General features: G+C 36.9%; 1 protein-coding gene across 1 annotated transcript in view; it reads left to right on the top strand.

The window, feature by feature from the left end:
- Window positions 1-25,619, top strand: part of MRC1 (mannose receptor C-type 1) — a 90,603-nt gene extending 64,984 nt beyond the window's left edge. Inside the window, exons 20-31 of the mRNA XM_061181540.1 lie at window positions 1,120-1,262; window positions 1,649-1,763; window positions 4,856-5,022; window positions 7,838-7,940; window positions 11,631-11,863; window positions 14,064-14,229; window positions 15,094-15,243; window positions 20,459-20,572; window positions 21,096-21,260; window positions 22,440-22,481; window positions 23,588-23,856; window positions 25,431-25,619. Of these exons, the coding sequence (XP_061037523.1) occupies window positions 1,120-1,262; window positions 1,649-1,763; window positions 4,856-5,022; window positions 7,838-7,940; window positions 11,631-11,863; window positions 14,064-14,229; window positions 15,094-15,243; window positions 20,459-20,572; window positions 21,096-21,260; window positions 22,440-22,481; window positions 23,588-23,838 (1,649 nt within the window). The 3' untranslated portion in view covers window positions 23,839-23,856; window positions 25,431-25,619. The remainder of the gene's footprint in view (window positions 1-1,119; window positions 1,263-1,648; window positions 1,764-4,855; window positions 5,023-7,837; window positions 7,941-11,630; window positions 11,864-14,063; window positions 14,230-15,093; window positions 15,244-20,458; window positions 20,573-21,095; window positions 21,261-22,439; window positions 22,482-23,587; window positions 23,857-25,430) is intronic.
- Window positions 25,620-27,109: the final 1,490 nt, after the last annotated feature.

Here is a 27,109-nt window from a genome sequence, read left to right as displayed (position 1 = left end):
TTCATGTTCTGAATGAAGAAAATATCCAGAATGTTTATCTATCTCCTTTATCTCTATGTCTTTATCTGTAAAATGGGAATAATAACAGAATGTATCAGTTGTCGAGAAGATTAAGGAGATAATACATAGACAACACTAAGCAAATGCTTCGTATATAAAGTTTATTAGATGATTATTATTAGCAATTACTGGCTATTTAGATAATAACTTGCAACATCTAGTATGTGCTTTGCTCATAGTAAACTCTCTATAAAGTTGAACTATTATTTGTTTAAGTGAAAGCGCAAAAGGGTATCACATAGATCTTTCTTGTCTCTTGTGTAAAAATGATGTTTGTAGTATAAACCATTTTTGAGAATCCTTATAAAATATAAACACATTTTTATTCTTTCTTTATTTTTTTGGGGGGTAAGCTTTTTATTATCTTTTTTTCCCTTGTTGGTTATTTATTTTAAATACAGCAGTGTGTACATATCAATACCAAACTCCCTAACTATTCCCCTTCCCCCCTGGTAACCATAAGTTCATTTTCTAAGTCTGTGAGTCTGTTTCTGTTTTGTAAATAAGTTCATTTGTATCATTTTTTTTTTTTTTTAGATTCTGCATATAAGCAGTATATGAAAGAAAGTATCTCTTTCTCTGCCTGACTTATTTTACTCAGTATGACAGTCTCTAGGTCCATCCAGGTTGCTGCAAATGACATTATTTTATTCTTTTTCGTGGCTGAGCAATATTCCATTGTATATATGTACCACAACTCCTTTATCCATTCCTCTGTTGATGGACATTTAGGTTGCTTCCATGTCTTGGCTATTATAAACTAAACACATTTTAAAAAGTGTTTTTAACTCCTATATATAAAATAGATAAACCACAAGGACCTACTGTATGGCACAGAAAACTATTCAATATCTTGTAATAACCTATAATGGAAAAGAATCTGATATATAGAACTGAGTCACTGTGCTTTACACCCAAAACTAACACAACATTGTAAATCAACTGTACTTCAATACAAAGGTGTTTTTTTTTTTAAAAAAAGTGTTTTTAAAAAAGTTTTTTTAAAAAACAGTGTTTTTAAGCGTGTAAATCTAATTTAACTATTCTGTTCTTTGTCAGGGTTCTGGAATGACATTAACTGTGGTTCTCCAAATGCCTTCATTTGTCAACGCCATAACAGTAGTATCAATGCCACGGCTCTCCCTACCACACCCTCGGTCCCAGGAGGTTGTAAGGAAGGTTGGAATTTTTATAATTACAAGGTACTAAGAAAACTTAGTTGTAGTCGTGTTACTGACTAGTGTGGAGAGTGGCAGTGCAAATCTTTCAGCTTCAAGTTAATGTTTGCTTGCCTCATCACTTTAAAAAATTTTAGGCAAGAATACGTGGAAATTCCATGTTAAATTCTCTGTGGGAATTGATAGTAGACTTGACGGTATTACCCAAATAGTTGTGCCCTTTGTCCCAAGGGAGAAAAAACTTTGCAAAGAAAGCTGATGGGTAATAAAACTAACAATTTTTTGCATTTCTATTTGGCTGTGAGCGAATGTATACTTAGCTTTAATCTTCATGGATCATTTTGATTTCTTTAGAGCAAATACTGTTATCGTTACGTAATCCCTATGATTTTTTTCTCCTTCCATCCGAGTGTTTCAAAATCTTTGGATTTGTTGAAGAAGAAAGAAAAAATTGGCAAGAGGCACGAAAAGCTTGCATAGGATTTGGAGGAAATCTGGCGTCCATACACAATGAAAAAGAGCAAGGTGTGTGGGCCGTTTTACAGTCAGTGATGCACAGAAATATGTAACTTTTTTCCCTAAAATGGTAGAATGTTGCTTATAGTAAATGACTTTTTGGTGTTCCAGAGTAAAGACTAGGAAGGGAAAACAAGCACATATTGGGAGCTATTTTACTAGTTGTAGGCCTTATGCTGAGTGTTTTACATGTAAATTGCCTTTCCATTTTCATAACACGTCTATGAAGCAGGAATCATTAGTCCCTTGTGAATGAGGAAATGTGTTCAGGGAGACTTAGATCAGGGAGCTTAGAGGGTAAGGGGTAGGACTGGGAATCAAACTGGGTCTTCCAGCTTCAATTCCATCTGTTTCTGCCAAACCAGTCTTTTCACCAAAGAGTCAAAGAAGAAGAGTAGTTCCAGGAATAAAATTAAAAATTGCTCATTTTTCATTTACTGCTCTTCTTGTCACTTGATATAAAATTTATAATGCAATAAAACTAATTTTTCAATATGAACTTTGAACAAATTGAGAAAAAAAATTTGATAAAACATAAGGATAAGCTAGAGCTTTGAAGAACAGGATGAAGAAACACACCATTTCCATATAGCAGATTGTAAAATTCATTATATTGTGGTCAAGAGAAAGGTACTTGACCCCTTTCACATGGTCTTTTTGGGGCCACCTTACTTGAAGTAGATATTAGGTTAAATTAGTTACTTTAAAAATGATGTTGACCACCTGCGGGCCTTTCAGATGACAGCAGCTAAACTGATGAAGGTTTGGAAACCACAGCCAGCAGCGAGTGAGGACGGTTTGAAAGACCCTAGGTTTCACAGCCTGGAAAAGAGGATGTGAACCTTGAAGGATTGTCCCACTCAAGAAGGAAGACTTAGAACCCATGAGTGGCAGTTACAGGGAAACAAATTTAGGCTCAAAATTAGGAGGTTATTCTAACAATTAGAACTAATTGGATGGGATGCTTTGTGAGTTTTTTTAAAGGGCTGTGAAAAAGATTTTGTTGGAAGGTACTGAAATGGGTGCTACAGAGTCACATATGTTGATTGGTATGTAGCATGGGAGATGCTCAATACATATGTGTTGTGTGTAGGAATTTACGTGATGTCGTTGGAGAAAGATGTAGACTGGATGATTTCTAAGTTCCCTTTTGGTTCTGAGGTTCTTTGACTTCCAAAATCATTTACTGGAAAAAAATGATATACCTCAAAAAAGATAAGAAAGAAGAGAGACCTTGGAACGCTGTGTGGCACTCTCCTAAATGTTAATTTCACTCCATAAATGCTACCATGTGCTTTCTTGGAACACATTCTACAGTAAATCAACCAAGCTTTCACTGAGAACCTTTGACAAGTTCAGCAGCTTGCCAGACACTGGAAGAAAAGTGTCAAACCATAGCACACAATAAAAAAAATTCAGGAATATAATACTCACATTTCTCTGACTGGTCTACCACATTCTGGGCTTAGCTACCCAGCAGAGAAACACAATAATTGATTCCCTCTCTTAACCACAAAGAGCTGATTCTTACCATAACAAAATTAGAACCTGGGTCATAGAGATGTGCAGAAGGGAACAATTTTCAGATAAACTAACATTATTCCTGGCAACACAGGCACACGCTGTTGAATTCTTTTTGTGGTTCTTGGCAGAAAACAAGTCAGTGTTGAAATATTGGCAGGTAGAGCTTTTCCACATTTCATTTCAAGTTGGGGATATGGCAAGAGTTATGATCTTATTTAAGAAATAAATAAGAAAACAAAGTAAATATCTACCCATGCTCTTTTCTTTCTGAAAAATATTATAAGAAATTTCTTTTCTTTTTTTTTTTTTACTGTGAGTTAATTGAGAAATAAGCAAGTCTCTGAGCAGTGTAGTGGCGTCTATTACTCTGCCAAAGAGTAAGCACGTGGCAATGACCCTTCTGTGGAACTGTTTGTTCATGAATAAACAGATAATCTCTGTGGCCTTCTTTCTATTTTACATTTTCTATTAGTAACCCAAGTGCTTAGTCATTTGGTTTCCTATTTGCATTCAGGAGTCGTGTTTAAGCAGAGTTTGGAAATTGTCCTGTAGAGTCCGTGCTCATTCACTCCGTGTCCATCTAGTGTCCTTGGTGTCCACAGCTCCTGGCAGGTGAGGTTGCTGGCCTCAGAAGGCAGCTGCCGTGGTGTGGCAGGCATGGGGATGGGCTGCTGGAGAACGGATGGGGAACGTGTACAGTTAATTAAGCCTTTTGCAGTTTCTGGATATTTGCCACCATCCTCTCTGCCACAGAATTGATAAAGAAGCAAGAGGCCATATTTGTCCTGCTTTCTCTGAATTTCTCTCCCAGTGATGTGAGCACTTAGCACCAGGATGCCCCCTGGGTCCAAGCATGCACAGTGGACGTGGGTGGCTGCTGACCCCTAGGAACTGGCTGCCCTGGAGGAGTTCCAGTTGGGTAGCTCTTTTGGTTTGGCAGTCCAAGGTGGTGATCATTTGACAGCCTGATGCTTTTTCGTTTTGACAAATAGTTTTTATTTTCAGAACTTTTTTTAGATTAAGAGCTCTCTTTGGCCCCTAGTTATTATTATGTTGGCCAAAAGGTTCGTTCGGGTTTTTCCATAACATCTTATGGAAGAACCCGAACGAACCTTTTGGCCAACCCAGTATAATCAGGTTATCTTATTTATAGAAACAGGACACCTGCTAACTCACAGGATGACCGGGCATGAATTAGAAAAATGTACCTCTTCCTGCAGGATGGTAGGCAGCCACAACCCAGATCTGGGTGTACAGAATGGAGAGTGGGGCATAGGGTGGACTTCAGCCTCCCCAGCGCCCCAGTGTCCTTGGGTAGGGCACAACCTGTACAACTATCTGCAGTGACCCAGGTAAAACCTAGACTTTTATTATGAGAAACTTTTCAAAGTCCAAAGCTGAAGTGATAACATGCTGCTCAGGTTAGAATGTGTTGGTTTTCCTGGTAAGTGCTTTTAAATGATAATAAAGACATTGACCACAGGCTCGGTATTTGTAAATTAATGTATTCTGAGTACCTTTGATATTGGATTCTTTCCCCTCAAAGTTCACAATTATCTTGTGAAACCTTCTTTCAGCATTCCTTACATATCATATGAAAAACTCCACTTTTAACACCTGGACCGGGCTGAATGATGTCAATTCAGAGCACACCTTCCTCTGGACGGATGGACGAGGAGTTCATTACACAAACTGGGGGAAAGGTTACCCTGGTGGGAGAAGGAGCAGTCTTTCTTATGAAGATGTAAGTATCACTTTCAGGTCACCTCTCCCTCCACTCTCGGTTTGCTTCAGGTCAACATATTAGTGATTAACCTTCTGTGAAAAATTCTGCCAGAGTACTCCTTGATCTGATTCATTCTTGCACATTTTAACCGTTTCAGACTGAGCCAGCCTTGAAGGAAGGGGTATACGTTCAGTTAAGAACTCTTCGTCTTTGGGTTGGGGGTGGGAGGACCTAGATGGTGGTAGTAGTGAGGAATAGGGAAAGCCAGCTCCAGTATGGGCGCATGTTGTAGTCAGCATGTGCACTTGAACCCACAGTTAGCAATGTTCTTTGCGTCAGCTGCCCCTAAACTCTTGAAGCTGTTGTAGTATTGGGGGTGTAGTTCTGCAAGCTCCTACTGCTTCTAAAGTTATCATCGTCATCGTCATCATCATGGTTGAGCTACTGTTTGCAGAGTGCTGGCTATGTGTCAAACACTCTGCTAAGTGCTAAGTGCATTAACCTAAGAGACAGACAATTGCTTCTTTTTTTTTTAAATTAAAAAAAAAATTTTTTTAATTATTTATTTATTTATTTTTTAACATCTTTATTGGAGTATAATTGCTTTACAATGGTGTGTTAGTTTCTGCTGTATAACAAAGCGACTCAGCTATACATATACATATATCCCCATATCTCCTCTCTCTTGCGTCTCCCTCCCACCCTCCCTATCCCACCCCTCTAGGGGGTCACAAAGCACCGAGCTGATCTCCCTGTGCTATGCGGCTGCTTCCCACTAGCTATCTATTTTACATTTGGTGGTGTATACATGTCAATGCCACTCTCTCACTTCGTCCCAGCTTACCCTTCCCCCTCCCCGTGTCCTCAAGTCCATTCTCTAGTAGGTCTGTGTCTTTATTCCCGTCCTGCCCCTAGGTTCTTCATGACTTTTTATTTTTTTTTTTTAGATTCCATATATATGTGTTAGCATACGGTATTTGTTTTTCTCTTTCTGACTTACTTCACTCTGTATGACAGACTCTAGGTCCATCCACCTCACTATAAATAACTCAATTTCATTTCTTTTTTTGGCTGAGTAATATTCCATTGTATATATGTGCCACATCTTCTTTATCCATTCATCTGTCAGTGGACACTTAGGTTGCTTCCGTGTCCTGGCTGTTGTAAATAGAGCTGCAGTGAACATTGTGGTACATGACAATTGCTTCCTTATTTCACTATTTTTAATCTTATATCATTGAAGCCAACTAATCAGTGTTAAACACCATACTAGCCATTGTGGAATACATGAAGGCACATAAGATTTTATTCTTACCTTGAAGAAGCTTATACCTAAGCTAGACCCCAAGTCTTCTACAAGAAAGACGACAGGAACAAAATGAAAGTGTGTAATGAGAAGATCAGCTATAAAGCATGATAGTAGTTAGGAGGAAAGAAACTTACTATGGGATGTAGTGATCTAATCAGGCAGCACGTATCTGTGGCGCTCTTCATTTGATGGAAAGAAGGCGTGTGAAGAAGAATCAGCTGTGGGTCTTCTTCCCAAGAAGTTTAAAACATCATGATTAGGGGATCATGGCAAGAGGATGGGGAAGGTCGCGTTAAGTGGGAAAGGTGAATAAAGTCTTTAAGAAAAAGGCACAAGATGGGTTTGGGCGGAAGTAAAGAGCTTTAGCTATAGTGGGAGTTTCATGCAGAAAAGTAGTAGGCGTCAACTTTAGAACGTGGAAAGCAGAATTCAGAGAAATTTAGATGCCCTAAGAAAGAGTTTGGACTTTGTCAGATAGGCAAAAAAAAAAAAAAAAGGTTTGAGCAGAAAAACAATCTCATCAAGGTGGCATCTTTATGATAATTAATTTGGTAGCTATGTGTAGGGTAGATATATTCTGATTGTGGGTAAGTGACTTTCTGGGGAGAAATTCTTTCAATCCTTATTACATAAATGAGGGCTGAAAAGTAGACTGGAGTGAGATAGGGTTTGCTTAGAAAGATTTTGTGGATGAGTGGTAAATTTCATTTAAAACAAAAAAATTCATTGTTGCGCAAGTTTTTTGTTTTTAGAACGTAATGAAAAGGAGAAACAACAGAAACAAACAAAATCTGTAAACTCACCTTCCAGGAAAAAAAAAAAACACCGTTAAGTTTTGTTGGTTTTATTCCTAAATTTTTTTCTTAGTGTGTGTAAAAATATAAAGTTTGTATTCCACAAAACTGGAATCAAAACACATATATTGTGTTGTTACAATTTCCGGACTTGTAAAATGAAGAGGGTTAAATATAGTTTGATGAAGAGAGTGGGAGAGAAATGTTCACGTGCCTTGTGTAGTGGAAACATGCTTGTTCTCTGTAGGTTTCCTGGTTTAGAGCAGAGATGCTGAGCCAGGATAATGAAAGATAAGAATAGCTAAGAAGGGAGATGGGGATGAGCAGAGAATCTTTGAAATGTACGGTTAGGGGTTCCTGATAGTTGAGGTTCATGGGATACCGAGGCTGGAGGCTGTGAAGATGGCTCTGGCCCTGGTGAAAGCTGTGGTAGCTTTCAGGGAATTAATGAGATTTCTGACAGCAGCATTTCTCAGAACCAGCTCCAAAATTTATCCAACTCTGCTTAATTTTCAATTAAAATGGCAAGGGTTCAGTGAGGGATCTGCATGGAAGTTGGCCAGTTGCGTGGAAAGTAGGGATGAATGGAACATGCTGTAAATGAATTAGGACTATCCTAAAAGTTGGAGGTTAGGGATAAAGGATTTTTTTTTTTTGCTTATTAATGAATTGGTTTAAATAATTATTGATCCACGTTTGGCTTTTTTTTTTCTTCTCCATGAATATATAGGCTGACTGTGTTCTTATTATCGGAGGGAAGTCAAGGGAGGCAGGAAAATGGATGGATGACACCTGTGACAGTAAGCGAGGTTATATATGCCAGACACTTCCCGGTAAGTCCTACCGGACCTCGCTGGGCTGTAAGAGGTGGGGTTTTTCCATACTTTTTAAAAAGTGACATTCTTCTCAATTTTGCTGTGAGCCTTAAACTGCTCTAAAAAAATTAAGTTTTGTTTTAAAAAAGTGACCCTTCCCTTGCACATAACACGTTGTTTTGTAAAAATTTTTTTAATTAAATAATTAATTTTTTTTTTTGGCATTGCCGTGTGGCATGTGGGATATTAGTTCCCCGACGAAGGATCGAACCTGCGCCCCCTGCAGTGGAAGCACGGAGTCTTAATCACTGGACCGCCAGGGAAGTCCCCATCAACATGTTTATTTGATTCTCTCTTTCATCCATGGATGCCTGTGACAGACAAAAAGGATATTTTCTGTAATTTATTCATGAATGTGCCCCCTCATCCATTACCAGAAAGTTTGCACAGATTAAACTAGAGGTTGAAACTTTTTCTAATTTTGTTAGAAATTTGGGATGTTTGCTTACCTCTACCTTAAAAAAAAAAATGTCAGAGTAGGGATACCTCACTTCAATTTGTGTAATTTGAGAACCATTGCCCCAAAACACCCTATATGCCTCATTACTTGTTATGTATTCTGTGTCTCTAAAAATGTAGATGTCTTATCTGTGGTCCTTTTTTCATCTTAGGAAGCCTAACTATGGTGCAAGGAAAATAAAACAGATATGTGGATATCGACCAAGAATCAAGATTATGGTCGTGTGCATTTTAGTTTCGAGTGAAATTAGAATAGAAACGTTTGGCTACATAAGAAGAGGTTCAGAAAATAAAAGATAGATTAGAGATGAGGGTTGAAGATGAGGTGGGTTGCGGTCACCCTGAGCAGAGCTCTCAGGGGAGCTTGAATTAGAAGCTACTTGATCTCCCGGATCTAACAAATTTTTCTATACTTTCTGGGGAATCAGGGAACTGATATCAATTCATGACAATGACTGAAAATCACTGAAGATATTTTCAGATGATTGCAAAGTCCTGCAGGAATTCTAACCTCCTATTGATCCAAAAGAAGGTCCAGGCCATGCCGCTTTTCTCTCTCTGCTACACCCTTCGAGCACCAGAATCTTAGGCCACTGGTAATGCATCTGTGCTTCCAATCTTTGGGGAAAGAAGGGAGTCCCCTTCCAGGAGGGAATGATGATTCCTAAACTTGTTTAAAATTCTTTTTCTTCTTCCTGTAAACACAAGGGATAGAATATTTGCTGCTGACAAAAGATATTTTGACAATTTTTAATGACTTAGGTTTCGGGGAAGGTTGACAGTGTTAACGTGAAAAAAGCAGAATATGAAATTTTATAGACTACTGATGATGCAAAAAACACTTTGAACCCCCTTAAAAAAAAAGAACAAGAAGGCGATGGAGATGCATCAAAATAGGAATAGTGGATATGTTTGCATCGTGTAATTAAGACCTTTAGTTCCTTCATTGTACTATTGTATTTTTCTTCATTTATCAGAAACTGTCTCTTTCTAACGCTCTCTCTCTATGTATATATATTTGCATTTATATTATATATAATATGTCTATACATCTATATATATCTCTCTATATATAACAATTATGAGGAAACACTAAAATATTGAGGTGGTTAGGTTCTAAGTAATTTTTTTCTCATTTTTATGCTTTTCTGTATTTTCTAAAATTTCAACAAAGAATGTGTGTTCAGTATTTTTTTAAAACAGTGTTGTTTTCAGGAAGTCCCTGGTGGTCCAGTGGTTAGGACTCAGGGCTTTCACTGCCGGGGCCTGGGTTTGATCCCTGGTTGGGGAACTAAGATCCCGCAATCTGTGCAGCGTGGCCAAAAGAATAAAATTAAATAAATAAAAAATAAAACTGTTGTTTTTATTCATACATATGAGTATGTATGAATGAATATATATGAATTCATGTAAATATATAAAGATACATAAATAAAAACATGAATGAATACATATGAACATAAAACACTTAAAAACAATCCCTTGATGAAACACGTCCCTTGATGAAATTTTAGAAAATACAGAAAAGCATAAAGAGAAAAAATTACCCATAATCTAACCACCTGAAAATAACCTCTCAGTAATTCAGTTTTTCCTTGTAGTTTTTTCTATGAGTGTTTTAATAAACAAGCTAATTGGATAAATGAGCTAATTTCCTGGCTGCATATAGCCTTTGGTGAAGCTTCTTAAAGCTTTATCTCAGGCTTCATTGGCCACTTTCAGCAGTCCAAAACTTCTCCCGTGTTGTTAAGACAAACCCAGCTCTCTCCAAGCTGGGAAATGATGAGACTCTTTACTTCCTACCGGCTGTAACGTGTAAGGATCCGGGGCTGGGTCTCTTGGTTTAATGCTATTCTATCAACACACGGTGGCAGCAACAGCAGAAGAAAGGGAAGGTTGCCCTCCTTGCTGAATTAAAATTGTTGCCTTGCCAGAGTCTTCAAAAGAAAGTTTGGCATTCTTGGAGTGACAGAACAAGACACATGGTGGGTTGGGTTGGTGTACAGTGGAACAGGTTGGAGAATTGGCCAAGACAACATCGGTAGGCAGGGACATCTAGGACCCTAGACCAGGGGTTGGCAACCTTTTTCTGTAAGAGACAGATTATAAATATTGCAGGCTTTGTAGACCATAAAGTTTTTGTTGCAATGACTCAACTCTGCTGTGATCGCAGACAATCATAGACAGTACGTAAACAAATGAGCATGGCCGAGTTCCACTGAAACTTTATTTATGGACACAAATTTGAATTTCATGTATTGTTTACATGTCACAAAATATTTTTCATTGTTTGTTTTTCCCCAACCATTTAAAAACTCATGGGCTACAAAAACAGACAACAGGCCAGATTTCACCCTCTGGCTGTCATCCGCTGACCTCTGTTCTGCCCTAAGGCATCAGCTAAGGTGCCCAGAAACAAGATTTTTTTGGGTCTTGACAGTAAGTGGCCCAAAGTATGGGTAGGTCTAGAGTAGTTATTAGAAACGCATGCTGAGAGATTGAGGAGGAAAGATCAGAAAGCCAGAGTGACGCCAGCTTGTAAAGGCTTCAGTTTGGATAAGATATGGGGTTCACGTGGGAAATCATCATAAGATTAAAGCTTGATCCTGAGATCAAGGTTAAATGAAGTGGGAACTGTTATATGGCTTCATTCCAGAGCATAAACCAATTTCTTGAAGGTACGTGATTCACAGGTGAAGTCAAATAGATACAAATAGATGCAAATTCATGGGTGCAATGGAACAGAGTCGGGGGGCAGGGGGAAGGGAAGGAGAGGAAGACTGTTCTTGACCTTAAAATTTGACCAAGATGGAAAAAAAAAAAAGATTCGTGTTGACAGGATGATAGATGTTCTTTAATTTATGGGATTAAACTGTGGCGTGACTTTCATCCAGATACTAGATCTCATAGTATTTGCAAGTCTTTTTGGTTTTATAGTTTAGAAACTTGATCCTGTATTTACCTTAATATTCTAAATAGAGTTTGGAAATGACTTAATTCAATCAGGCATACTGATTAAAAAATAGAACTTTGTGTTCTGGTGTGAAATGGCTCATGAAAATATGTTTAACACCTGACGGTTTGAATTGTGCTGTTCAGATTCTTTTTAGGATGTATGAGATATAGAAGTCATGTACTGATGGCACTCAGGTAATGTTTAATATTAATGGAAATAATTTTTTATCCCAGACCCTTCCTTGCCTAGTTCTCCAACAACAATTCCAACAGATGGCTTTATTAAATATGGCGAAAGTAGCTATTCACTCGTGAAATTAAAGCTGCAGTGGCATGAAGCAGATGATTATTGCAAGCTTCACACTTCGCTGATTGCTAGCATTCTACATCCCTATAGTAATGCATTTGCATGGATGCAGATGCAAACACTGAATGAACCTGTGTGGATCGCCCTGAACAGTAACTTGGTAAGATGCTGGAAACATGTGCGACTTGACATGATTGATAAATTGTGATTGAATATGATTCTCTTCTGTTCCTTCTGTTGAATACTTGTTGTGTGTAAAAAGCTGCTGGGCTTTGGAAATGATACTGACATGTACAAGACCCAATCTCTCTAGGACCCAGTGGAAGGATCTAGCAAGTTAGTGATGTTATGTCAGAAATCAAACTAAGACTTACCTAACTGATATTATTATTGTTACTTTCCTTAGGTTTTTAATATACAGTGTTACTGTATATTTTCAATATGAAAATTAAGTTCTGCATCTAAACAGTTTTATTTATTAACTTATTTCTTTCTAGTGTCATGATTACAACTATGCCATAGGAATTAAGAAAGCGTCAGGGGCATAGTTCCTGGGCGATGAGGATATTCCTTATTTTTTGTGAAAAGTCATTCTAGAGTTGCTATCTGTTCTGAACCTGTGCAGCTTCCATCCGTGTGTGACAGATTTCATTGCGGTCAATTCCCTGTATTACATAACAGAGAAGGAAGGTTGGCAAAAGATGGTGTAGAGTGAGGGTTGAGGCACAGAACTAAGAGCGGTGTGGGAGTTGCTAAAATTTTCCTAAATTGAGTCTTCTCTGATGCCAGGGGATCCATCTATCCTCCATCCATCCATCCATCCATCTAACTAGTCAATCAGCAAACTTCCTAGTACAATAAATAGAGATGTCAACAAGTAATTAAGAGATAATACAGTGTCAAAGAGAGGTATATACAAAGTGCTGGGAGAGGAGAGAAAAGCGATCATTTGTGCAAGGGGAGAGGACCAACAGGGCTTCTCGGAGAAAGCCAAACTTTATAGATGTGGTCTAGGATGGTGGCTCATAAGGAAGGAGTACCAAGAAGAAATAAAAGGAGATAAGGGGATATAGCTGGAAAGTAGACTGGTGGCAGACTTCGTAGAACTTCTTCTACCATGATGCAGAGATCAACATTTACACTTCTTGCAATGAGTATTTCCTAAGTAGGTTAGTGAACATTTAGAAGTAAGTAGTTACACAATGACTTCTGTGTTTAAACTTAAGCACGGCATTTTTACTTCTATGTTGAATCTATTTTTAGTAACTAATTCTCTTGATAATTCATATATTTTCTTCTCACAAATATGGTCCCAATTCTCTTACGAGTTTAAAATAGGCTTTTATTTGTTGTTAGAGAGATTAAATAGCTTTCCATTATCCCAACATTTATAACTAAAACAATAGTGTTATATTTATTACATCTATGGAGTTAATGATTATGCCAGCATTATTTGATTAAATATGGTAGAATACTACAAAATTCTAACTTGAGATAATGCATGCTTTTGATTTTGTCATTAAATCTTTGGTAATTGCTTTGGTAAATTAAATAATGCAGTTAAAAAGGGGACAGCTGTTTGAATGGTTTAAAAATTCACTTATCTCTGACTAAAGTTATACAGCATCTATCGTGAGGCTTTACCTGTAAAATTTCTTTTAGACTGTCAAAAGAACATTATTGATAAGTAATCTTTTTGATGTTGTCAATTAATTTGTATGTGACCATAAATTTGCCCAAATAAATTTAATAAGAAGTATGCAAATTGAATAAAACAATTATATTTAAAAGATGCCATCAGATTCATTTTGGTTGAAAGACCACCTAACTGGAAGGTAAGAGACCTAGGCTCCTCTCTTATCCACCCATGTCACCTTGCATAAGTCATTTGTCATTGGCCCTGTTTCAACAGCCAAACAGTAAGAAGATTAGAAGAGATAAGTGTTTCTCTCAGGGGTCCATGAGTTCAATGAAAATGACTTAGTTTTTATTATCATTTCAATGATAATATAATACGTGTTTTATTTGTTCCGAAGGTAAAACCCCTCTTTTGCACTGAGGGCCTGCAAATAAAGAGAGTTTTCTAGAATAAGACATAGGTTTTTAAGTCTGTGTTTTTCAGAATAGCTTCCAACGATGTCTTCATGGGGAGCTTTAAGAAGTAGTTTTTTCTTTAAAAAGGCTGCATTTCCTGAATTTGAGTTGGTAGAAATAATTTATAATGTTCTTTTTATTCCCAAATGTTGAAGATTCTTTGTCAAATCACAGTCTTAAATATACTTTTTACTCCTTGCTGGGTTCTTTTGGTATTTTCTAAACGAAGCCAGGCTCCATGTTAATGGTTGTTTTTGTTCTTGCAGACCAATAATGAATATGTTTGGACCGATAAATGGAGGGTGAGGTACACTAATTGGGCCTCTGATGAGCCCAGACTGAAGTCAGCATGTGTTTACATGGATCTTGACGGCTATTGGAAGACAGCACATTGCAATGAAAGTTTTTATTTTCTCTGCAAAAGATCAGATGGTAATTGAATCCACAAAAACAATCAAGGGATTTGAAATTTTCTCAATAAGCTAATACAAGCCACCGTTGATATTCTTAAACAGTCACATGTTTTGGGGTAGCTTAAGGATAAGATAAAACATATTCCTTCACCTAACCAAAGACTGACCTGGCAATAAACAAATATACATAGATCAAAATAACAGAGAGAGAAAATTTTCTTCATTGCTAGTGTTTATTTCCTCTTTATACATTTCTGAATTTTTATTATTGGGATAGGCCTCTGAATCTATGATGTCAGAGTCCTCAGGAAATGATGATTACTTCTGATGTTGACAGCACAGCTATATCAAAATAATTTTGTCAGAATATGTGTAGGTTCATCAGAGTCAGTGATATTTCAGTGATACAGTCCTAGAATACAGTTATGGAGTCCAACAGTGGTAAAGTCCTAGAATTCTACCTATACCATTTAGTTATAACATCAATGTCAGTCATAGCTAAGAAGCTTTTATAGGGGCTAGGATCCTAGAAAAGGAAAAGTGTCTAGAAGGAAGACTGCCTTTGCAAATTATTTCTGGTTGACCTTTTAGGGGAACTTATTAACGTCTTCGTAGGTATCTATAGATCTACATGCTTAATTATGAATGTGATTGACTGCTGTTATACCATAGTACCTTTTATGGAAATACATTTTAAATGAAAAAAAAAATGATAAAGTAAAAAGAATACTCAATAATAGAAATGGCATATCCAAATGATTACCATTAGAGCTTAAAAAAAATAATGATAGGCGATGAAAATTTCCTTAATGGCTGATATATTATTCTATTTACTAAGGAAACTTCAGGTCTTACTTTATTTGAAATGTCTTCTTATTAACAGAAATCCCTGCCACTGAACCTCCACAGCTGCCTGGTAGATGCCCCGAGTCAGAGCACACAGCGTGGATTCCTTTCCATGGTCACTGCTACTATATTGAGTCTTCATATACAAGGAACTGGGGCCAAGCTTCTCTGGAATGTCTTCGAATGGGTAAGTGCCACATTTACCGTCAGAAAATCCCACAATCATCTATTTAGATTACCGGGATACTAGTAACACTGTATATTAAAAACCTAAGGAAAGTAAAAATACCTGTTTCTTTGTCTTAATAATTTATATTGTAACAGAAAGGTCAACATCATGCCCCCCAAATGTAATTTCTAACATTGTAGCCTCAAAAGGTGAAAGAATTCTGGCAGAAAACAGTGACTCGCTGAACAAGTCTTTCTGCCCTAATATTCTAAATTGTTAGGATTATTATTCAGAGTGTTGTGTTCATCTTTTATCACTGATCGCCTCAGGCTTCACAAGTGCCCAGGAACCATTTTGCTTTCCCATGAATAGAAAAGCATTTAGATCTGGTTATCTTTGTGAATAAATACAAAACAAAACTCAAGTGACATGATATAGGTGAACAATTTCCCTCCTGAAATAAAAATGTCAAATAAAGTGAACTTTTCGGGGTGCATTAAAAAATCTACTTAATTAAATCCCACTGAATACTTCACTGAATTACTTTGTGACTAAATTTTGATTATGCCCTAAGTCAGGGCTCTTCATTCAACAGTGGCGAGCAAGGGTTACATGCTCATTTCCTTCAGGTTCATTCAAAAGTCAGTCTGGAGTTTTCACTTCTTTTTACTTTTATGTTTAGTTTTTTTCTTCAGTTTTATTGAGATATAGTTGACATAAAATTGTAATACATTTAAAGTGTAAGAGATGATGATTTGATACACATATTTGTTGGGAAAGGATTCCTAACTGTCAAGTTAACATGACCATCATGTCACGTATTTACCTTTTTTTTTTCTTATGGTGGGAACACTTAAGTTCTAATCTCTTAGCAAATTTCAGTGATACCATACAGTATTATTACCTGTAGTCACTATATTATACATTAGATCCTAAGACCTTATTTATCATATAACTGAAAGTTTGTACCCTTTTACCAGCATCTCTCTATTTCTCCCACCCCCCAACCCCCTGACAACCACCATTCTACCCTCTGTTTCTGTGAGTTTGACTTTTAAATTCCACCTATAAGTAATATCATGTAGTACTTGTCTGTCTCTGTCTGGCTTATTTCCTTAGAATAATGCCCTCCAGGTTAATCAATGCTGTTGCAAATGGCAGAATTTCCCTCTTTTTAAAGGCTGAATAATATTCCATTGTATATACATACTACATTTTCTTAATCATTCATCTGTTGAGGGACACTTAGGTTGTTTCCATGTCTTGGCTATAATAAATAATGCTGCAATGAACATGGAGTGCAGCTATCTTTTCGAGATAGTGATTTCATTTCCTTTGGATATATACCAAGAAGTGGGATTGCTGGATCATATGGTAGTTCTATTTTTAATTTTTTGAGGAACCTCCACACTGTTTTCCAAAAGGACTGTACCAATTTACATTCACACTAGCAGGGTTCCCTTTTCTCTTCATCCTCTGCATCATTTGTTATCTCTTATCTTTTTAATAATAGCCTAAACAAGTGTGAGGTGATATCTCATTGCGGTTTTGATTTGCATTTCCCTGATGATTAGTGATGTTGAGCACCTTTTCATGTACTTCTTAGCCATTTGTAAGTCTTCTTTGGAAAAAAAAATCTATTCAGGTCCTTTGCTCATTTTTTGAATTGGGTTATTTTTTTACTATTGAGTTGTATAAGTTCCTTGTATATTTTAGATATTAAACCTCTGTTAAGACATGTGGTTTGCAGAAATTTTCTCCCATTCAGGAGGTTGCATTTTCATTTTGCTGATGGTTTCCTTTGCTATGCAGAACCTTTTTAGGTTGATGTAGTCCCATTTGTTTATTTTTGCTTTTTTTCCCTTTGCTGTTAGTGTCAAATACAAAAAGATTAATGTTGAGGAGTTTATTGCCTGTGTTTTCTTCTAGGATTTTTATGATTTCAGGTTTTACATTCAAGTCTTTAATCATTTTGAGTTGATTTTTCTGTATAGTGTTAGATAGTGGACCAGTTGTATTCTATTGCATGTGGCTGTCTAGTTTTCTCAACACCATTTGCATGGAATAATTTTTTTTAATCCCTTCACTTTAAGCCTATGTATGTCCTAAAGTTGGAATGAATCTCTTGTAGACAGCATATAGTTGTCTTGTTTTTTTTTTTGCTTTTTCTTTTTCTTTTTTAATCTATTAAGCCACTCTATGTTTTTTGATTGGAGAATTTAGTCAGTTTATATTTATAGAAATTTTGGGTAGGTATGCACTTAATATTGCCATTTTGTTCATTGTTTTCTGTCTGTCCTGACCTTCCTTTGTTCCTTTCTTCCTCTCTGCTCATTTCCTTTGTGATTTGATGGTTTCTCAGTAGTATTACTTAGATTCTTTTCCTTTTATTTTGTGTATCTACTATAGGTTTTGTTGTGTGCTTATTATGAAGATTACATGAAACATCTTATAGTTATAACAGTGTATTTAAAGCTGGTAACAACTTAACTTTGAATGTATGCAAACGGTCTGTATTTTTACATTCCTCCGACCTTTTATATTTTTGATGTCACAATTTACATCTTTTTATATTGTGTATACATTAACAAATTACTGTATTTATAGTTATTTTTAATACTTTTGTCTTTTAACCTTTATACAACAGTTATAGGTGATTTACTTACTACCATTATAATATCAGAATATTCTGGATTTTCCTATACATTTACCATTGAGTTTTATATTTTCAAATATTTTCATATTACTAATTAGTGTCCTTTCATTTTAGCTTGAAGAATTCCCCTTGACATTTCTTATAAGGCTGGTCTATTGGTGATGAACTCTTTCAGCTTTTGTTTGTCTGGAAAACTCTTTATCTCTCATTTAATTCTGAATGACAATTTTGCTAGGTAGAGTATTCGTGGTTGGAAGCTTTTATCTCTAAGCACTTTAAATATATCTTCTCACTCCCTTCCAGCCTGCAAAGTTTCTCCTGAAAAATTTGTTTTGTCTTACAAGGGTTCCCTTTTATGTAACAAGTTGCTTTTCTTTTGCTGTTTTTAAGAATCTCTCTTTGTCTTTAATTTTTGACAATTTAATATAATGTGTCTCAGTGTTTGTCTCTTTATATTCATTGTATTTGGTACTCCTTATGCTTCCTGGATCTAGATGTCTGTTTCTTTCCCCAAGGTTGGGGAAATTATCAGCCATTAGTTCTTTGAATAAGCTTTCTGCCCCCATCTCTCTCTTCTCCTTGAATTCCTGTAATGTGTAGATTGATCCTCTTGCTGTTGTCTCATAAGTCCTTTAAGCTAGCTTGACTCTTTTTGCTTCTCAGGATATATTTGACTGCCCTTTCTTTGAGTTTACTGTTTCTTTCTTCCAGTTTTCTAGTCTGCTGTCGAACACCTCTATTGAACTTTTCATTTAAGTTATTGTGTTCTTCAGCTTTGTGATTTCTCTTTGGTACTTTTTAGTATTTTCTCTCTCTTTGTTGAAATTCTTATTTTGTTCATGCGTTACTTTCCTGACCTCATTGAGTATCTTTATAGCTGTTATTCTGAACTCTCTATTGGGTAAATTACTTGTTTCTGTTTTATTAATATCAGTTTAGAGATGTATCTTGTTCTTTTGCTTGGAAAATATTTTGCTTTTTCTTTATTTTCCTTGACTCTCTGTGTTGGTTTCTGCACATTAGATAAAAGAGACACCTCTCCCAGTCTCGAGAGTGGTCTTGTGTGGGAGATGAACCTCATCAGTCAATCCAGCCTAAGTTCCTGTTTGTCACTCAAAACTTTGTGGTTATACAAGCTTCCGTCTTTGTTTTTAGTGGCTCCCAGTGGTTGAGGGTGTGCCAATACCTGATGACATCCCAAAGGAGAGGATCACAGTTAGCACATAAAAGCAGACTGATGAGAAGCTGGCCCCTCAGGCAGCACCTGGGAAAGTATATAAGCCAGGTGTGTGTCTAAGCTCCTTCCAGAGACCTGTTGGTGACCTGATTTTATCATTGCAGCAAGTCGGAGGAAGAAGGTGGCAGAAGGGCCCACCAGCTCCCCAAGGAGGATCACAGCTAGCCCCTTGCTGCATGCAAATTAGGAGCTGGACCCCCCAAGGCAGCAGGTTGTAAAGTATGCAGTCAGTCCCCTTCTAGGGAAAGACTGAGAGATGGGCATTTTTATCTGTTCCCTCTTAGCTGAGCCCTGGGAGAATAGCCATGGCAAGTGTTTGGTGCCCATTAAGAACTGCTGCTTTGTTTTCTGTGGTCCTATGGGTCTCGTGCCTGCAAACCCCATTAGCTTTCAGAGTTAGGCATTTGGGGCGCCTATTCCTTCAAATAGAGGAACAGGAGCCTAAAAATTTGGGGTGCTAGATGTATGGTTGAAACCCTTCTCTATTCAGGGAGAAGCTGGCAATTAGGGGCTCCCTCCTGATTATACGGCACTGTGCCATGGGTGGGGTTTATGAAGAGAGTGTGTCTCAGCCTTTCCTACTCATTTAGATGTTTGTGTTTTCTCAGTTGGCCTATATGTAGGAGTCACTGAGTTTCTGGATTTTACTGAGAGAATTGCTCCATGTGTAGGTGTTCACTGGTGTGTATGTGGGAGAAGGGAAATTCAGGAGGCTTCTGTGTTGCCACAGGGAGTTTAAAAACTCCCTATGAGTTTTTACTTTAAATTCTGAGTCAGGAGAAGTCTACTTTGTCAGTTTTTGCTTCATGTATTTCGAGGCTTTATTGCTTGGTGCATATATGTCTATATTTGTCATATCTTCTTGATGAATTAAAACTTTAATCATAAAACATCCTTATTTGTCCAGCCAAGCAACATCCAAGCAACTGAAAGGGAGCATGGAGGACACAGAATTTAAGATGTATCTTAAATTCTGTGTCCTCCATGCTCCCTTTCAGTTGCTTCCCCTAAAACAAATATTCTCCTAATACATTTCTTTATACTCTCAACTCATTACTACCCACTGAACCATAACCTTCTTAAACATTCTGTGTCCTACTCATCTTTGTATATCCTGCAGTGAGTCGTTAAGTGCTTGTACACAAATGATGCTTAAAAAATAATATTTTCAGAATGGAAACGAATTCTTAGAAGCCAAATGGCCACTCTTTGAAATTCTTCTCCTTAAGTGGAGATAGTGGGATGATTTTTATTGCTCTTAATATCAATACTATCATTATAAAAATATTTTCAACTACTTAAATATACTGCCATCATATTTATTCTTTTGTACTCTGCAGGTTCCTCTCTGGTTACCATTGAAAGTGCTGCTGAATCGAGTTTCCTGTCATATCGAGTTGAGCCACTTCAAAGCAAAGCCAACTTTTGGATAGGATTGTATAGAAATGTTGAAGGTAATTTTTGCAGCATGATTATTGAATCACAAACATTTCAAAATGTTGTAGGTAAAACGAGTTTTCAGTCCTAGAAAGTCTTGCCTTAAGTAATGATTAATTTGTGAAGAGTTTGAAAATTCAGACTCATATTTTCATTTGAGGTAAGAAGTGAAAATTTAAATGACTCACATATTAGGCTATCTTGAAAGCTGCTAATTAAAGAATATCTACTGTAGCTAAGTTAAAGAAGTTTTAAAAAATATTTTCTATCCTTTGCCAGGAAAAAAACAATTGGGAGGAAAAGTTTACATATTTATACTAATTAGGAATAAATTTTCAACTAAAACTACATGAGAAACACATTCTCAGTTTCCCTGTAACAACTAGTTACTATTATCTTGCCTGTGAAAAGTTTGGTTGTAAACAACTGTTGATTGCGGTGTAAAATAACATGCTTAGAAATTTTACATGAATAAGTTGAATTTATTTTAAGGCAAGTTATTTTTAACTTCTATTTTTATTGACTTTCTCTGATAATAAGGAATGTGGCTATGGATAAACAACAACCCACTCTCCTTTGTCAACTGGAAAACAGGAGATCCCTCTGGTGAAAGAAATGATTGTGTCGCTTTATATGCATCTTCTGGATTTTGGAGTAATATTCACTGTTCTTCCTACAAAGGATACATTTGTAAAAGACCAAAATGTAAGTTAGAATTTGTCCTATGGTATGTGTGTTTCCAGGCTCCCATCTCTTTCAAATATTAAGATATCAGGTGTGTAATTATCAATATAATGCGATTACAGGTTCCTTGCAACCTCTCCCTCCTTATAAGTGAGAAATCCAATCTGCCGTGGTGATCAGTTGCTGTCTGCAGTTTTGAGTGAGCACAAAGCACTCTCTTTCTGCTTAACTGACATAATGATTTTGGTATATCAATACATTTATAATGGGATATCCATGCATATGGATTTGCGAAGTTGTGAGCAGTTTGGAGAGCCAGGCCTATGGCGTGAGAGAAAAAGGGGTGAAATACTTACCCTGGCCAAACCAAAGTGGACGGTGGGGAGGAATGAGAATTTATTAAGGAATAAATCATGTAAGACCAATTAAGTTTCGTTCTGAGATTGAATGACAGACCATGTCAGGACAGGGGCTGGGGGAATTAATAATATTACATGCCCATGCTGTGATACTCTCTGGACTTCCATAATGTTTTATGCCATTCTACTTCATGTAATATCTTTCCCAAGAGACAAAATTATAAATTAGGTAAGAGATTTAAATAAATGAGTTGGATAAATTCACACTCCATCCCCAGTAGATTTTATTTTATTTTAGAATTGCGTAGTTCTTCATTTTTTGAAAGCTCTGTTCTAAGATACCACACCCTTTGGTGCAATGTTGGAATCTTATTTTATTTTTCATTCAAATGGCTTGTAATACCTTATGCTTCAGTGAGCCATTTTCAAAACTGCTAGCCTAGGATACATTATTTATGGGTAGATTGGGTAGATTTTGAGGGTATCAGTGGCTCAAATGCAACTGGGGAGATCATATTTTCAGATCTTCCAATGTATTCAAACTCATCATGCAGCTATAGGATGCTGTTATAGGACAGATAGATAGATCAATCTGTATAAATATGCAGATTTTATCTATCAATCAATCATCCATCATCTATCTATCTATCTATCTATCTATCATCTATTTATTGTCTATCTATATCATATATCACCATAAATCCAACATGGATGATTTGATGTATTTGTAAACCAAATAATGCTCACTATCTACATGCAATTATTATGGGTTTTTAATAAGTATTTAATTATTTTCTTATTTTACAAACAGTATTTAATTATTTTCTTATTTTACAAACAGTTGTTGATGCTGAACCTACTCATGCATTAATTACAACAAAAGGTAAGACCATTTTGAAATTTTAATTTCCATATTAGTAATATATCAATCAAATTTGTTTGTTTTAAAAACCACAATAATCCCTTCCTACCCGCCCTGCACTCTCAGTCGAATTTCTTGAGCTATACTAGCCTTTGTCATTATGACATTGACCTTCCTTAAATGATGCCCTAGAAAAGCAGGCCTTGGGGTCAGGTGGGTGTTTTTATCATAGATCTTACTGAGGACATTGATTGCTCTGTTACAAAGGGTTGCCCTATGAGAACGCATGGAGGAAATTTCTCTTAGGAATCCCTGTGGTTTTTTTCTTTTCTTTTTTTTTTTAAACAATGTTTTAAATTTTAATTTTATGGGCAGCTTGAATAAGGAACTGATCCTCTTTCACTCATGTTGTTTGCTCCCAAAAAAACTCAAAGTGAGATTTATAGCTTGCCTAAAGCCCCCTTATTAACTTCATAAGTGCTGTTTGTGAACTAATACTCAAGTGTTCAAATTTCCACCACTCACTCTCTTTTTTCCCGAATTATTTTGAAACAGGTGTAAATATTTTAAAATTTTAAAATATTGCACCGTGGTTGTAACTTTGGCAGTTTGAGGCGCAACTGTAAAAGTAGCACAACTTTCTTACTGTTTCACAATTTCGTAGATGGAAGATTCATTCCCACTGTAGATCTCAGCAACCTCAGCAAACTTTTTTTTCTTTCCTTATTAAGTTGAGAACTTTTACCTTTTCACTTAAAGGAAGCGCTTCATTGCTTCTCTTCGGCATATTGGAGTTGCCAGCATCACTACTCTTGGGCTTTGGGGCCATTATTAAATAAAATAAGGGTCACATGAACACACACACACAAAATAAATAAAATAAAATATTATACTAGTTCAGGGCTACATAGATACATGAAATATTCTTGCAATTGCATAATCATCTTAACATGTAGAATAATCTTCTGTGTCACGTGGACTTCTGTTTTCATGTCTTGCATTCTGTTTGGCAAATGTCACTGGAAAGAAAATTTATGAATTTTAGTTTTCCTAAGAAGAAAGTTGTATTGTTGTATTGTTTCCATAGCATTCTACTCTCGTTTCCTAATATGTTTATTTATTTATAGCTGACCCAAGGAAGATGGGCCCTTCCAAACCATCTTCCAACGTGGCAGGAGTGGTAGTCATCGTGGTCCTCCTGATTATAACGGGTGCTGGCTTTGCTGCGTATTTCTTTTATAAGAAAAGACGTGTGCATTTCCCTCGAGAGGACACTTTTGAGAACACTCTCTATTTTAACAGTGGATCGAGTCCAGGAACTAGTGATACAAAAGATCTCATGGGCAACATTGAACAGAATGAACATGCAGTCATCTAGAATCATGGTGTGATTTAGGTATATTTGAATTTCATAAGATTATAACTAAAATGGTAAAGTCTTTCATTCAATGTGATTATTTCCTTTCAAATTAGTACTGTATTACACTGGTCTGTCCTTTTCCTTTGCCTCATGGAAAAAATAATTGTTCATTTTCTAGCCTGGCAAGATATTTTCACAAAAGAGGGATAGTAACATTGACTACTATGTTTAAAAAGATCTTAGGTGAATATACAGCATTGGTGTGTAGCTAGTGTCAACTGCATACAGATTACAAGAACCCCAGAAACAACCAGCTAAGCTTCTTGAAATCATTTAAGGAGCTCCCAAAGAATTGTTACCCATTGAATAGTTATTCAGTAATTAGACGACCATCTTAAAAGCCAAGTACAAATAACCACAGGTGACACAAAAATTTAGTCACTTTTTTTCTTATACCCATCTTGATTTTTACTCCAATGATTTAGAATTATATTTTTACATGTGCGGAAAGAATAAGGCAGCTGAGAATCTTGTTTGCCCCAAGCAAGATTTTCCAGGCTGAATATTGCATATGTGTTCTTTGTCCTGTTTTATGTATATCAAGAATGCAAAGATGTGAAATAAAAATGTAAATTTGCGTAACTGGATGTATTTAGATAATGTGAAATAGACATCAAAAACAAGGTCTATTTTTAATGGATTTGTATTTTGGTGATCTTGGTAAGTGTAAATTTTCTTTTAACTGAGATTTATTTATCCATTTACTTTATACTTCACTGTACTCTGAAAATAAATGATATTATTAGTAGAGGAATTCTTTAAACTCGTCATCTGTTTGGAAAAAAAAGATTGTTAAAACACTGTGCATGAAATGAATTTTTTGCCATAATGACTTGGCCAATTTCCCTGGATCTTTCCCCTGTAACACTGACTTATTTCAGAATTCAACAATCAAAGGCACTGTTATTGGGAATTAGGTCTCTAATATCATTTTCTCACTTTAACAATTCCTTTTTGCTTAAAAAGTTTTGCCTTGGATAAAGCTTTATGTACATTGTGAAATACATTGGAGGTGTCAAATCTTACACAGGTACCATGCTCCCAGCTCATTCTTGCCTTTCCCAAGGGGTTGCTCACGGGCAGAAATTCCTTACCTGAGGTCCCTAAACAGGACTCCTTAGATGGCATTAAGGGGTCTATGAAGGCCCCCCAAATTGTATGCGAAATGTCTCTATTTGTGTTTATGCTTTTGTTTTTCTTTCTGGGAAGAAAATAGCTAGATTTTCAAGAGAGTCTGTAATTCAAAAAGGACTAAGAAGTAGTGTACTGTGTAGGAGGTAAGGTGAGGTTTGCAATACCCCACCTTAGCTAGGTGACAGGTAGAAAGAAACAGGATGAGAGAGGTGGGCCATTGTGGGAAAGCTTGCTGAGAACAAACAACTCTCATGCTTCAGACAATAGAAAACCAATTGCTTTTATTTTCCTGGTAAGAACACAACATATTCCATTAGAGGAAGTTCCAGTGGAAACAATGGCTATGGTGTCAAAGGAGAATGTGGTTAATTATACTGAAAAAAAATCTTCATATATACATATTTTTTTCTTTTAAGATACAAGAGAAAGATACAGAAGAGAATTAGAACTGTGAAAGAGGAGTGTATGAGTGGGCACGATTTACAGATTCTTTACACAAGTCATTTTCATCATAACTCAGAGCTGCGTTTTTGCAGAAGATATTTTGGACTTCAAGCAACATATATCTCAGACTTAAATGTCTTATCCTTTCAAGAAACTGTATTCGGCAGGGTGCTGAGTTTTATGCTTCACACCCTCACATTATCCACTCAAACATACAATCAGATAGATAAGTCATCTGTATCTATATATGTACCCAAATTCAGTAGTAACATATTAATAAGCATTTTTTTTTGGAGGGGGGAAGTTTTATAAAGCAGAGAAGAGCAGTTTTTGTTTTGTTTGCTTTTTTGCATTTCTTTTTGGTTTTGGTTGTTGTAGTTGATTTGTTTTTGTTTCTGTTTAAATAAACTTATTTATTTTATTTATTTATTTTTGGCTGCGTTGGGTCTTCATTGCTGCACGCAGGCTTTCTCTAGTTGAGGCGAGCGGGAGCTACTCTTTGTTGGGGTGCGCGGGCTTCTCCTTGCAGTGGCTTCTCTTGTTGTGGAGCCTGGCTGTGCTGTGAGGGCTTTAAAATATTAAAGTTATTCATGGCAGGTCTGCAGGATTAGGTTTTGGCAAAAACTACTGATCTCATTCAACTTGCTCTGCGGGTTGAGAAAACCTTTCTCCTATGGGTCTGGTTACAGCTCATGTACATACAGTTCTCTCATTTTCAAGAAACCTACGAAGCTACCATGTTCTCTTTTCTGTTGACTTAATTTGTTTTCTTTAAGGGCAAGAAAGTTCAAGACTGCCTGGACTTGGTCCTGATTTGGGGTTTTGGCAGGGTTCTCAAACTTTCATGGGGATAAGAGTCACACGGAGAGCTTATTCAAAATACCAGTTCCTCTGGGCCCATGCTTGCAATTCTGATTAAGTAGACCTGGGTCCAATCCTGGAATCTGCAGTTCAGCATGCATCCCAAGGGATTCTGATGCCCTCAGGCTGTGATTTTGATGAGCCCTCTATTCTGGAATCACTTTACATTGAGGTTTCGTTTTCCCCAAAGCTATTAGAAATCTCCCATAATCCGTGAGGTCAAAGCCTTATAGCCAAACAGCATGGGAGTTAACGAAAGCTGCAGTTTTTTTATTCTTTCTGTTACTTAATCAGGAACTGTAGGTGCTGAAATCCACTTCTTCACTTCTTTTCTGAACTCCCTTATATCCTCTGCTATTGTCTGAATGTTTGTGTCCCCCAAAATCCATATGTGAGACCTAACCCCCAAGGTGATGGTATGGGTGAGGTCTTTGGGAGGCGATTAGGTCATGAGAGTGGAACCCCCATGAATGGGATTAGTGCCCCTGTAAAAGAGACCCCACAGGGACTTCCCTGGTAGCGCAGTGGTTAAGAATCCGCCTGCCAATGCAGGGGACACAGGTTTGATCCCTGGTGCAGGAAGATCCCACATGCCATGGAGCAACTAAGCCCACGAGCCACAACTACTGAAGCTCGTGTGCTCTAGGGCCTGCGTGCCGCAACTACTGAGCCTGTGTGCTGCAACTACTGAAGCCTGTGCACCTAGAGCCCGTGCTCCGCAACAAGAGAAGCCACAGCAATGAGAAGCCTGCACACCGCAAGGAAGAGTAGCCCCTGCTCGCCTCAACTA

The sequence above is a fragment of the Eubalaena glacialis genome, chromosome 2, assembly GCF_028564815.1.
Source record: "Eubalaena glacialis isolate mEubGla1 chromosome 2, mEubGla1.1.hap2.+ XY, whole genome shotgun sequence".
Lineage (NCBI taxonomy): Eukaryota > Metazoa > Chordata > Mammalia > Artiodactyla > Balaenidae > Eubalaena > Eubalaena glacialis.
This window is presented reverse-complemented; position numbering and strand designations above follow the sequence as displayed.